Here is a 15,217-nt window from a genome sequence, read left to right on the forward strand (position 1 = left end):
AGTAGATATGACTACAGATAGAACCATGGCCTGTGAAACAAATGGCTGCAAGATGCTTATGTGCACACAGAAAGCAAGCAAACAAAAATCTCAAATGACACTAATTTCTCTAGAAACCAAACATAATTTGTCATAAGTGTATACTTTTCCTATTTTTCTTTTCATCTTTACTCTCTGTTCGTCACAAAACAAGTATGTAGTTTCATTTACTCAAAGAAGGAATTAATATTTTAGGGACTTTTAGGCATTTGGTATATACTGTTAAACCACAAAATATCCAATTACAAATAATTCCAAGGAACAATATGAAGTTCATGGAGTTATTATGGAGAGTTGCAACTCTCCTTGTTCTCCTTGACAACACCCAGAGACACAAGGAAGTGAGGTATAGGACAGAACACTAGGCAGAGCCTAGCTCTCCCATAAAAACAGTCACTGTCTATCTCTATCTTGATTGTAAGTTAAAAATCTCACAATCTAACAATCATACTGCTTCAGTGACTGAACCTGTGCTGTGTCAAACCCAACACCTGTCCTCAATCGCAAAAGCAATTCAACAGAATTAACATGGAGGAATAATGAAATAAATACTATTTTAGTATGTAGAACCCACTTTGGACTTGACAATGTAAAGACAAAGGAGGTTATCTGAAAGGCTGGAATAATTCCTTTGCTTTTGGAAAGTCTTGACTAGACACAGTGAGCTCCAGACAGCCGCTGCAGAGGCTTTGGTAGCACAGCGCTACTCAAGCAATTTGCGGGTCCCTTTTAACAAAGCACATGTCCTCAAGGGGTTTCTTTGCGCTGACTTACCCTGCGATTACAGCCTCTTTCTAGTTTGAGCCAACAAACTAGTAATAATTTTATATAAATTTAAGCACACTTCTATATATACTGTGAACTTTAACCTTTCCACAAATCATAAAATGAATTCATCTAAGCCTTTCTAAAACAAAATCTATTCTTATCGTCATTATGCTAGGATAATACTTTCCTCCTTCAGATACTGATATTTTAAAGATGAACATAAATTCTTACCTCGAAAAGATAAGGCTCCATTTCATTCAGGGTTTTCCCAAGATGCTTATCAGGATCTAAGCCTGTGGAAGAAAGGGCAAAGTTTTCTAGTAAGTGTAAAGGCAGACTTCCCTTCCCCTGACCCCATCACTCCTAGGAAAGCAATGTGTATGTTTCTTATATTGTTTTGATTTTAAAGTTAAATGTACGTCACCAGCATTTACTTTCTTATTTCCCTAAGATAGCTGGATTTCTTGCTCCTAAAAAAAATAAGATTTAGTTTATTTCAATGGGCAGATGCTTCCTTCAATTTGACTTTCTTTTTCAGGAATTTTAATTAACATGAAAATAGTATAATTTCAAAGACAGAAAATGCAAAATCTCGGCATTTTAGTTGTTATGGTTTATTTTATTTAAATAAAACTGTGTGATTTGTCTGTTTTATTCTTATTTTAACTTTAAATGTAATTACAGAATAATAAAAATGAAATAGTATTAGATTGCTACACCTATAAAATTAGTTCACTTAATAATACAATATGATACACTTGTATTAAGAAATCAAATCATAATTACTCTCAAAACAATGTGCCTATTTAAATAGACTATAATTCTTTACCAAGAATATCCTGATTTTAGTAATTAAAGTGTCTCCTCAATTCAATACGATAATATAGATACTTTTCTGTATATAGTAATATTATGTCAGGCTTATATGTTGCTCTGCCCTTAATAATGCCTACTTAGGTCTTTTGCTTCTCACACCCAGCAGAGAACTCCATCAGACATTTCCACATTTGTTTCATTTTTTTTCCTGTTCATTAGAAAGTGACAAGTCATTAGGAAGTCCATGATTACTATCCATATGAGACACATTCAGGTTGTTTGGAGAAAACATTTCTTGGATAAGAGCCAGAGACCTCTAGGGATTGATGCTGATGTCCTTGAGAAGTTGATGGCCTAAGCCTATTGTTATCTTTAAATCAGCCCAGGCTTCACCACAGAAGCATTATTAGTTGTGGATGTGGGCGGAAGACTATCTGTCCTCTTCCCCCCAAATAATCAGATGCTGAAGAGCTCTCAATGAGCTCTAAATTCCTAAAGCACCAATGGTTCCATAAGTTATTAATAACATGCAAATTAAAACCCAATATAATTGAATTTTTACTTTTCTTACATTTTCACATATTTTACCTTTCAATATCCAGTTTGCATATAATTGACTTTTATTTATGAAGAATGTCTTAAAAGTAAATATCTGGTAAAATGGATCACCTTAATTTATAAAATTATCACCTAATTTTCAATAAATTTGCAACTCTAAGATTTTGGCCTTTTGGTTGTTTTTGTTTGTGTGTGTGTTCATGATTTTTTTTCTGTTACTGAAAATAGATTTCTTTCTCACACAGTATATCCTGGTTACAGTTTCCCCTCTCTCTACTCCTTCCAGGGACTAGGACATTCTGACTGGATGTTACTTACAGAGAATTCTAATATTCAGGAATGTTTATAATTGTGAATTGAAGTGTAAGATTAGCGCCATTAAAATAAATTAATCATTGACCTTCTTTAGAAGTTTTTAAAATGATCAAGTCAATGTTTGAGTTGAAATTAAACATGAATCTTGGAATGTTTGAATCACTTCTGAGTTTAACTTGTTGGCTTTGCTGGAAGAGGGGGCATCTTAACAGTAGTCTTTACACAGAGCTTTGTTTGTGGTTGAAATGATTCTAGGATGTGATTATTTGAACTATTTGAAGGTATACTAATAACAAGAATTTGGTAATGTTCAAATCCATCCTATATAGTCATTTCTTTTAAAATTGAGTATTAAATGACTAATGCATCCGGTCTAAAATGTACAATATTCCTTCTCTTAAAAAAGAGCATCTCTATCCAACACAATGTCAGTTGTAACTGAGAGATCTGTGTGGTTACATGTTTCTTATTTATTTTATGTAAAGCAACATTACATCAAACACTTCGGGATATTATGAAAAAGACAGAATAGCTCATATATTCTTTAATGCAAACTTTATCCAAAAGCTTTAGTTCATCTCACTCCGCAAGAGAGACCTTGCTTGCTTAGATTCATTCTATTCAGTGACTGTTAGTCACGAAAGCCTAGCTTGTGAATAGTCACAAACTGCACTTCACTGAATCGCACAGAATCTTTTTAGTTTATCGTCTCCAATAGTCAGCTCTGGAATGCTGTCTCAATGTATTCATGTCTCCTAAGAACTTCAGTCAGTGAGCCATTTATTAATGTTGATATAAATAGTGATATCAAGAAATAAAATATTAACAGAGAAGACAACAGTCCAGACGATGTAGGATGTCATTTCATTTCAAGAACGTTTTAATTCACAGGCACGAGATTATTTTAAGTTACTAACAAGATTTTCTCCAAAGTACAGAAAAAGATTTACTGTAAATTCTGACATCTAACCATTCAATCATACTTACAGACATTCCTTGATGGAAGCTGGGTGGGTGAATAAACCCACAACAAGACCTAGGCACTGGATAACTCCATGCAGAATTAAGAAATTAATTAGGAGGAAGAACTATAATTTGCAGAGCTGACATCCATTTTACTTTAGTTGCATGTATCAATGGGAAGCGATTACAATTCAATTAAAATATTCAATTTTATTACTTTACTGACTGACCTTGAAGTTAATGCGTGCTTTATTTAATTGCATCATCTATGAATAAATGTTAACCCTAAAATGTTATGCCCCATTATTTTCAATGCAGTTTTCAACATCTCAACTGAATTATATTGGCCAATTTATTATCTACTGGCATGAAAGCAAGTGGAGGTTTATTTCTTCAGGACAGCCCAATATATGGTGAAGGAAACATCACGAAATAGTTGATAATGCTATTTTTAACAAAGTCCAGTGAAATGAATCTTATTCCCATCTTAACTTTAGCAGTGCACACTTTTAACTGTAAAATCACTATCAATATTAGAAAAGGCATAATCAATCTGAGAAGCAATTTCCAACCTGCCTATAATTTTTGTTTAATACATTGTAAGCAGGAACTGAGAATCTAATATAACTTCATAATTAACACACACAGACACATCACATAATCTCTTGCTGTCTTTATCACATTCACGAGTTACCAGAACAAGTAGTCTCATTTTGTAAAGTTTAATTTTTAAAAAATAAATGTAACATTAAGTTGCTCCTAGATGTAAAAATCCTACACCTTTACAACATATTTGAGCATTCAGGAAATGGAATGAAATTTTTTTTGTTAGAAATGACAGATAGGAAAAGACTGGTTATATAATCTCTAAAATAAAATGAGCTGACACCTGAAAGTGAATACTCGAGCAAGGACATTATTTCAACATTTATACTTTTCATTTCTCTAATTAGGCCACCAAATTCTTAACTATCTTAGTCACTGTGTCAAGGCTTGTTTTAACATGGGTCTTCTTTCTTCAATCTATAAACTGAGATTTTTAACAACAAATAGACTCATTTTTAAGGAATCACTTTAAAATCCATGGTATATATTAAATGAATGGCCAGTAAATCACATTGAGTATAATTATGTAGTTATATAATCAATACTTAACTAATAATCAACAAAATTTTCTGATTTTCTACTTTAAAAATATTGTACAGTTCTTAACATGGAAAGAACAAATAAAAATAAAAGATATGTGCACAACAGAAGGGGCATACTGGAAATAGCTCTTTAAGAACACTTGTTCTTACTAGTTTTAAACATGAGGACTGCTGGAACCTGGAAACCTGGTAAGAGTAGAGGTATTGGGAAAGCAAAGAGCTAAGGGTAAAAAACAACGAATGGATGGATGGATGGATGGATAGATAGATAGATAGATAGATACATGCATACATGCATACATACATACATACCAGTGCTTATGGTTTTGGTTTTTACTACGGGAGTTTATAGCTGAATTACAGAAGACTGATAGATTCTACCAGACTGCACTGTGATCCAGTCGACCTTTGATCCAGTTTGGAATTCAGAAAGGTCATTCTAGCTTCAGCCCACTTCCTTCAGTGGAAAGAGGACTGGAGGAAAGATGGAAAGGGAATGAATATGGCACACCAGAGATGTAAGTGAGAGAGGCTGTACTAGAACAAAACCATTAATTAGAAAGGAAGGGGACAAATTTGAGGGCAACACATGGTGGGTAGGATACAGACTGTACTTGCAGAACTAGTAAAGTAGCAGAGAGAAAAGTTCAGATATTTCGCAGGTTTTAAGTATGGAGTAAATTAAAAGATAATACTACCAGCTACCATTACTTCAGATGCAAAGCAACAAAGCATGTAAAATTTGGAAGGGAAATGCAGCATAAATATCAGTCTAGGAGCATGCTGCACTTCCTAACACTTGCCAGAGAAGAGACATCTGATTGGCACTGAGGTAAATGGGGTCAGAGCCCAGCAGAGAGGTCTGGACTGGAGATACAGAAATAGAAACAGAAGCTGTAGATGAACTGACTGTAGGACAACACTATGTGAGTCAAAAAAACATACAGGAAAGAGCCCGAGGAATATAAATTTTAATGATGACAGTAAGAATCAACTGTTTAAAATTCAAATCTGATCAAGTCATTTTCTCCTCCCTCCTTGCCAAATTTATTTAAGTATATTCGACAGTTTAAAATCATGTATACTTAAAGTATTCAACTTAATAATTTTATATATGTATACATTTTAAGTTTTCATCACATTAAAGCGAGTTAACTTTCTATCACCTTGCATAACTGTATTTATTTTGGGGAGTGGGCGCTAAGGATTGAAACCAGGCTCTCCTGCTGCTAGGATATGAACCCCACAGATCCCAAGTGCTACTTAATCTTTTCAATTTGGTAAAACCCCCTCCTGAACAAGGTATGTTGGTCCATGGTCTATAATCCTATATTCTGGAGTCTGAGACAATAAGGATAACAAAAATCTGAGGCTACCCTTGGCTACATACTGAGTTTGGGGCCAGCCTGAGCAACAAGGTGAGACATTTCCAACTGTCCCTCTGAAAAGTAAAGATTTACCCTTTTTAGTCTACAAATCTACATAATTTTTATTGGTCAGTTAATTATAATATAATGTCAAAGCCATTACCCAAATAAAACCTGAACGTTAATAAAATGTAAAAACAGTGGAAAGTTCAAGTATTCAAAACAATATAATTAGCTATCATAGAGTGCTGCACATGAGAGCATCAGTATTTGCTCATCTTGTATAACTAAAAATACAAACTCTTCTCACGCAACAGTTTTGTACTTTTCCCTTGAGTTTCACGTTTGCAGATTCTACATATAAATGAAGTTATGTAGTACTTGTCCTTTTCCTATTTTTAGCACTGTTCATTGAAGATTGTCTTCTCTTTTGTGTGCTACTGGCACTCTTGCAGAAGTGGATACAGAGGCTTGAACTGACTTCTGGATTCTTTGTTTCATACTCTATTCCATCTGTATAATATTTTTGATGTCTGATTTTTATGTATAATTTTTTGTATTATTTTTAATGGTAACATCATAATGAAAAGTAATATAAAATACAAGAAACCATAGATATATATTTGAAATCATTAAGTATAATTCATAGCTTTGTTACTGCTCATGTTTGATTTAGCTATTGATCTTCTGTTCTTTCCTATGACTCTGGGGACTTTTTTAACAATAACAGTATCAATAAAATATATTAATAACATAATATATTAATATAACAATAAAATATTATTAATAACTATACTATTATTTATTTTTAACACACCAGCAGCCACAGTTTTCTTCCCTCCCCCACCACTTCTCTGCTCACCATCCTCTTGTTGTGGAATATTTATCTATGTAAAGATGTCTTACATGTGCTTCTGTTGCCTTTGGTAATGATGCAAAGATGTGCTACACTTGTTTTTGTTGCCTTTGCTTAATTATGAAAAGATATATTGTTGATTCACCTCACCCACCTACAGCACCTGATGGTCTAATAAAAAGATGAACGTCCAGTTGGTGGGCAGAGAGAATAAAGAGGAGGCTTGAGAAAAGAGAAGGAGAAAAACAGTGAGGATGAAGGAGAAAGAGAAGTACATGCCCTGGGCCAGAACTAGGCAGCTGCCTGCCAGACAGAGACAGCAGAAAAGCAAGATATACAGAAGAATGGCAAAAAGCCTGAGTTAACAGCTGGATAAAGACAAAAAGAGGTTAATTTAAGCTAAAAGAGCTGGCCAGAAACAAGCCTATGGTAGGCCGAGCACTCAAAACTAATAGTAAGTCTCTATGTCATGATTTGGGAGCTGGTTGGTGGCTTAAAAGAAGCCTGGTACATCCACTCCTCCTCCTTTTCTATTCAGAAAAGGGCAGCCCTCCCATGGAGAGCACCCAGAATGTCAATGGAGAATAAAGCTGCATTGAATCTCTTCATTTACTTTGGATAATATGTACATTTTAACAATTTTTAAGTCTTCTAAATGATTAACATCAGTTATGTTTCTATTTTTTTTCAATTTTTAAAATAATTTTGAGTGTCCAAATCTCCTATCTCATTGGTTGAGATCATTCCTATGATATTTTATTCATGTTGTCATTTCAAATGAGATTGTTTTCCAGATTTCATTTTTTGATTGTTCACTATTTGTATGTAGAGAAGCAATTTCTTTTTAGTATGCTGATTACATGTGATGAAGTTTTACTGGTTAGCCAGTCTTAAAGTTTTGCTGAGTCTTCAGAGCTTCCTATGTTCATCAGGATACCGTTTGCAAACAGAAATAACTACTGTTTATGCCTTGGCACTTTTTATTTATTTATTTTCCATTAATTGCTCTGGCAAAGATTTCTAGTATTATGCTGACTAGACATGGTAAAAGTGGGTAACCTTGCCTTATATTGTGGTCCTTGTCACACTTATTCAAGATAAAAATATATGAGCACAAGCATTCAAGCATGTTCATTTCTTCAGTATCCTATGCTCCTAATGATTATGGAATAAAGAAAAGGAAATGATAAGGGCTGTAGTTAGACTTCTGCAGGGTGAGAATAACCTGCTAGAAAATGAAGAGCACACAGCTGAGAACATTGGTTCCAGCCTGTCTCAGACCTTTTACCAAGAGATGTGATTCATCCCTTGCTTCTTATGTACATTTGCTCAGCATATTTTAACTTATACAAATTAGTCAGCATAAGATGAGAGGTTAACAATAAAATATCTCTTCCATGTTAAGTGATTCATTAGAGGATAAATCTTACACATGTTATAGCACACCTTTGATCTATACAGTTTTAATACATTATGCTGTGATCTCAGCTAAAATGGGTTATCTCATTTTCAATCACTCCAAATAAGGACTATCTATGTTATGAATATCACAGTGGTAAATTATCACATGTTATTTGAGCTCATTGCAAAGCTGACTCTGGAAACAGAGTCTCCCCGCAACACCCCATGTTTTTCTTCAAGCATGTTTGTCTCAAAGTATTTCCCAAGGTCCCTTGTAATGGACTGGTCTCATTGACTCTGTGGCAGAGAAGGAACCAACAGGCAAATAGCCAGAGTAAAAACACTGTGTCCTTGACAACTGCTTGAAGGTAAATCATTTCTAACAGATGTTCCTATTGTTTATCCCCACGGTATAAAAGGCCTACAGTAGGAAAGAAAACTGGAAGCTCATTCATGAAGAGAAAGCTAAATTGGAAGTCCAGCTGAGCATCTTGGCACCCCCACTTGATTTCTGCTGGATGTTTGTAATCTTGATTTGATGTTGCTAACTTTCTGGTGTTTTTAAAAGCATTATTTAGAAGCCTCACCCAAGAGTATCAGGAACTCCAGCTGATTGCCCTGTCTATATCTGCAGGATGCTTTGAGAACCTTATTTCATGATGTTCTGCTGTCTATATGCTATCTAATACCTATCTGTCTGTCTTGGTGTTTCTATTGCTGTGAAGAGACACCATGACCATGGAAACTCTCATAAAGGAAAACATTTAATTGGAACCAGCTTAGAGGTTCAGTCGATTATCATCATAGTGGGAAGCATGGTGGCAAGCAGGCAGACATGGTGCTTGAGAAGGAGCTGAGAGTTCTACATCTGGATTGGGAGGTAGCAGGATGAGAGAGTGAGACACTAGACCTGGATTGAAATTCTGAGACTTCAAAGCCCACCTCCAGTGATAAACATCCTCAAGAAGGTCACACCTATTTCAACAAGGCCACACCTATTAATAGTGCCACTTCCTAGGAGACTATGGGAGCTATTTTCATTCAAACTACCACACTATATATCATGGATCATTCTCTGGATCACAAAAAAGTAGATAATGAAAGTAAATTTTGTATTTTCATTAAATAATATGCCACACAGACAAAAATGACTTCCTGACTTCTTTGGGGAGATGTTTTCAATTAATTACTACATATTATCATGGGCATTGTTTTAGTGCAGGTTATCTGATATATCCTTTCCATATGTATGATAGAGAGGGTTAGCTTTTTTTTTCTTTTTTCTTTTATTGAGAAAAGGAAAAAAAAACAAGTTTCCGCCTCCTCCCAGCCTCCCATTTCCCTCCCCCTCCTCCCACCCTTCTCCCCCTACCCCTACTTCTCTCCCCCTCCCTCTCCAGTCCAAAGAGCAGTCAGGGTTCCCTGCCCTGTGGAAAGTCCAAGGTCCTCCCCGCTCTGTCCATATCTAAGAAGGTGAACATCCAAATTGGCTAGGCTCCCACAAAGCCAGCACATTAAGTAGGATCAAAACCCCGTGCCATTGTCCTTGGCTTCTCATCAGCCCTCATTGTCCACCATGTTCAGAGAGACCGGTTTTATCCTATGCTTTTTCAGTCACAGTCCAGCTGGCCTTGGTCAGCTCCCAATAGATCAGCCCCACTGTCTCAGTGGGTGGGTGCACCCCTCGTGGTCCCGACTTCTTTGCTCATGTTCTCTCTCCTTCTGCTCCTCACTGGGACCAAAAGTGTGGAATATATACACATTAGAGTACTACGCTGCGGTAAAAAAACAATGACTTCTCGAATTTTGCATGCAAATGGATGAAAATAGAAAACACTATACTGAATGAGGTAACCCAGACCCAAAAAGATGAACATGGGATGTACTCACTCATAATTGGTTTCTAGCCATAAATAAGGGTCACGGAGTCTACAATTGGTGAAACTATAGAAGCTAAGTAAGAAGGTGAACCCAAGGAAAAACATATAGTTATCCTCTTAGCTATGGGAAGTAGACAAAATTGCCGGGGAGAAAATTGGGATCTTGGGGGTGGGGTGGGATGGGGGTAAGGGGAGATGGGGAGAGAAAAGGGAGAAGGGGAGGATGGCGAGAATTTGGGGAAAAAGGATGATTGGGATTAAGGAAGGTTGGATAGGGGAGCACGGAAGCACAATTCTTAGTTAAGGGAGCCACCTTAGAGTTGGCAAGAGACTTGAACCTAGAGTGGCTCCCAGGAGCCCAAGGCGATGTCCCTAGTTAGTTCCTTGGGCAGCTGAGGATAGGGAACCTGAGATGACCCTATCCTATAGCAATACTGACGAATATCTTGCATATCACCATAGAACCTTCATCTGGTGATGGATGGAGATAGAGACAGAGACCCACACTGGAGCACTGGACTGAGAGGGTTAGCTTTTAGATTAGCATGCATTATTGTAGGCTCCTTTCACATTTATTTGTGAATATTGTATTTTTTTTAATTTAAGAGGGATGATAATTAGAAGAGGTGAAGGCCAATAGATAGGTTTAAAATTCAAATTTTAAGGGCTGGGTTGGCATAGTTGGTAATGTACTTACCCTATACGATGAGTACCTATATTTGATCCCCAGAACTCACATAAAAATGCTGGGCATGGTGATGCTCATGTCTAATTACAGTGTTGGAGAGGTGAAGACAGGAAGATTCACGGGGCTCCCTTGTCAGACACTCTTTCCTAACTGGTCATATCTAGGCCAATGAAAAGCTCCTTTGAAAGGAGGTAGATGGGTGTTACTGAGGATGACACCGCAGTTCTTTTTTTTTTTAATTTATTTATTTATTAAGGATTTCTGCCTCGTCCCCACAACCGCTTCCCATTTCCCTCCCCCTCCCCCGATCAAGTCCCCCCCCCCCCCATCTGCTCGAAGAGCAATCAGGGTTCCCTGACCTGTGGGAAGCCCAAGGACTGCCCACCTCTATCCAGGTCTCGTAAGGTGAGCATTCAAACTGCCTAGGCTCCCACAAAGCCAGTACGTGCAGTAGGATCAAAAACCCACTGCAATTGTTCTTGAATTCTCAGTATTCCTCTTGTCCAGCCTAAACACACATGCGCATACATGTGCACACCCACCCACATACAGCTGTGTATCCAGGTGCAAATGAACATACACATGCATAATGTATGACTATTTAGTAAACATTTCTTGAAATTTATATATATACAAATATTCCTGTATACACATATATAGATAAGATAAATATTCACATATATCATATGTTTGAAGATATAAATGCAAAGTACTTTGAGTATGAAATCTCAACTTATTAAAAAATTTAAGGAACATATGCTTATCAGAATCAGATATTACAAGGCTAACTTTGTTAGAACAGCCTCCCTTACATGAAAGAAAAATGTTCTAATATTAAAATAATCCAACTGAGCATTCCTTTTCTATGCTGTTATAATCTGTATTTCCATTTATAAAACTAAGAAAATAATGCTTCTCTTCAGAGATAGCCAGTTGTATGACTAGTTGTACTTGTTTTTCAAACTGAAGATTATACCAAAAATACTTAAAAGTTGATATATAATCCTTGATTTTATTTCATAAGATGAAAATGATAAATAATTTATGATACAATTGGGTATGGTAAAACTCTGAAGCTTAAAAAGTCTGTACTAAATTACTCTAAGTGAAGACAGAATATATTTAAATCACAATTAACTATACTTTAAATCATATTAAATAATCTTTTTTAACGAAATAATTATTTGAACCAAGTTCAGGTATAAAAATTGTTAACCATAGAATATAAAAGAATAACATAAATTGCTTCTAACCTTTGCTGCTTAGCATTCTTTCTAGAAAGACTATTACAATGCATGGTTTTAATTATGTCCATTATTATCCAAATGAATGACAGAAGAGTACAATGAGAGGGAGAAATAATTAACGTGCCGTAGCATGGCTTATTTGGGCAGTCAGAAGCAGAATCAGAGTAAGGCATGTATAGAAGTACCACCAGTGAGCGTGCGTGGGAGTGGAACCTGGCAACTGGGCAGGTTGCACAATTAAAGCACATGGCTAATTAGTATGGGCATCTCTTACTGTGAACCCAGAAGGTGAGACTAAAAAGTATACATTAAATTTGGAAAGAAAATTCTAGTAAGCAGCTTTCTGAGAGAGAAAAGTAAAAGAGTTTAAAAGCAATTCAAGCTACTTAAGAGAAATAGAAGGACAGTAGTTACAAGAGATTATGCACTATATGACCTTACCTGAAAGGTCAGGAGACATCTGTGCATAGCAAAAAGATAACATGGAAACAGCTCCATAGAACTGTTCATGAACCTGCTGAAAGTGTCTAGATCACTTAATAATACAGTATTTGAAAAATAAAGTACCAGAGATGTATGGTTGGGGAATGAAAAATCTGAGCTATAAAGGGACAAAGAGTAAGAGGAGGCCAAAGCCCAGCATGAGTGAAGGTGCTGGGCTCCTCTGCCAAGACTCAAGGCAGAGAGAGGGGAGCAGGGCACTTATGGGGCCTTGTGCTGCACTGACCTGTGCTACACAGCCTGTGGGGAAAGGACTACTCCAAGGACACTTTGAGAATAACTAGCGGTGTAGGAGCCAAGAGCAATTTCCTAGGGGGAAAGAAGAGAGCAACTTGAAAAATTCCACAGCAATAAATCACCATGGCCAGATGGTGTTCAACTGAGAATTTCTGAAGGAAATAAAGTGTGACATGGCTGAGCATCCAAAAACCAGCAACTGTTTTGCTAATATGAAGGCTTTCGTTAGGAAAGAGCAACAATAAAGTTAAGATTTATAGAGGTAAAGAAGAGAAGCTCTTGTGTTGATAATGGAGAAACTGATAGAGTCTAATTAAGAATAGCTTCCTTCTACATCAGGATAAGGTTAACTGACTGAGGTCAAATCACCCACTGAGTCTATAAAGAGAACACTGTTTCTCTCCATCCTATTAAACTTATCAGGAAATGTCAATAAAATACTAGATAGAAGCAAACCAGTAAATGTAATTTATTTAGGAATTCCATGAAGCTTTTAACAAGGTCACATGAGACTGTTGGGGGAAATAAATAAGCACAGTCTTCAGGAAGAAAGGCCACAGGAGAAACTTGGGCCATTAATTGTAAAACTTGCTAAGCAAGGAAAACAAAGTTTCTGGGACAATTTTGCTTTTGTTCCCTACATTGGGTCCTAGGCATCTTTTAATGTTAGTCAAAAGGGTACATGACTTAATGTATATGCTCAAAATCTGAAGAAAGGAAATGGAAGTCCCTGGTAACATAGATTTCCTTTCTATTAGGAAGAGAAGGATCTCACCAAGGTCAAGAGGTACGGTGATAGTGTGAAAGGAAGATGAGCTCCCAGATCAAAGAAGTAAACCAAAGTCTAACATGCAATAGAGGGAAAGAGGCAGATAACAAATCTTATATTTGTGAAATGGAATCTGAAAGCAAAATTCACTTTAAGTTAGTTATCATTATGCCAAGTATAAGCAACAGATTTAAAAGAACAAGTGTTGCTGTTAGTACCGGTAGACTGATTTTACATATCGAGTTAGGGCTGTTTCCCTCAGCAGGGTCAGTTTTGGACACTATATTTACTTAACACTATACATTCATTTTTCCATGACCAGGATATTTAAAATAATTTTGTAAACTATCTTCATAGTCAGTAGTATGTTACTCAAAAGTTGAAAAAGAGAAGCCAGTCTTCATCCTTCAGTTCACCAACCTCTGTTTACCTTTCCTTTCTCAAAAAGGAGCACAACTATATAGGGAAAAAGCAAGGGCTAGAAGTAGAAGTCTGAGATCCATGCAAAGTCTTGGGGCACCCTCCTATGACAGTATATGACAGCATCAGATGCGGGAAGGCTCCCGGAACAAACCAAGACTTCTTTCACCTGTCACTTTTCCTTACTCTTAGTACTTTCCTATGAAGCCACAAAAAATACCAGCAGTCTTTGGGATATTGCAGATTGCTACTAAAAATCCTGATTCTCTTTGGCATAGTAAACTGTTGCCTCCATCTCAAGCTAAATACACAACTCCTTAAATAGTGCTCATATAGCACCACTGCTGTCCTTTTATTGTTCTGGAAACTAAGGCCCTGCTCAGTGAATTACAGTTGTTTCTCTGTGCCATCTTCAAAGTAGTCACACTTCTTAAAGAAGCAATTTCAAATCATAGTAAGGAAACACACAAAAATATTAAGGTTTTTTTCTGTATTTATGAGAATTTCTATTGCTAATGCATTGTTATCTCTGTGTTTAGGGTGTCTTTATATTAATATCGTCTACAAAGACCCAACTCTCTCTTAAATTACTAGACCAGCAATCTTAAAGGTAACTACAACTCATAAAACACAATACTCCATATTAACTTATTAATTCCACCCTGCCAATCTGCTTAGCTGTTTTGCCACCTCAAACTACAACTGTCACAAATTAAGCATAATGTAGAAAATTGCTAAGGCTGTTTCTCAAGGGTTAGCAGTTAACATTATCTGTTTCATATCATATATACATACCTGCTGAATTCTCCCTGGGCAGCTGCAGTAGCTAGGTTTAGCCAATGAATATGACTCAGGACTGATTCTATTATCAAAAGTATTAGAATCTCAACAACCTCTAAGCTATCAACAATTTAAAGATCATGCGATTGAAGCACACATTCGCATAGCTGTTTAAAAATTAAGAAGGGTTAGATAAAGAAATAATGATGTCAGTATCACGGGGTCTTCCACAGTTGATGCTGACTTATTATCAAGTTCATATTACATCCATTTGCTTAAGTAACTGAACTCTTTTGTTTTCCATGTTGTAGGTACGGTCTGACATCACATAGGATAATGACTTAGAAAAGTATAAGCACATGAAATCACATTTTAAGCAGCAGTAGGATACAATGTGAGAGTTGGCTCAGCCCTTAAAGGCTTGGCTCAAAACCAAAAATATAAGAAAGCAATCAGAAATATTT

At 36.3% G+C, this 15,217-nt stretch overlaps 1 protein-coding gene across 1 annotated transcript in view; it reads right to left on the bottom strand.

Annotated features, from left to right (window-relative positions):
* The window catches only part of Dph6 (diphthamine biosynthesis 6), a 110,860-nt gene that overhangs the window by 14,947 nt on the left and 80,696 nt on the right, over positions 1-15,217 (bottom strand). Inside the window, exon 6 of the mRNA XM_041679003.1 lies at positions 1,039-1,100. Within this exon, the coding sequence (XP_041534937.1) occupies positions 1,039-1,100 (62 nt within the window). The remainder of the gene's footprint in view (positions 1-1,038; positions 1,101-15,217) is intronic.

Source organism: Microtus oregoni, unplaced genomic scaffold (genome assembly GCF_018167655.1).
Source record: "Microtus oregoni isolate MIOR12 unplaced genomic scaffold, Mior012 000031F_ref0000149, whole genome shotgun sequence".
Lineage (NCBI taxonomy): Eukaryota > Metazoa > Chordata > Mammalia > Rodentia > Cricetidae > Microtus > Microtus oregoni.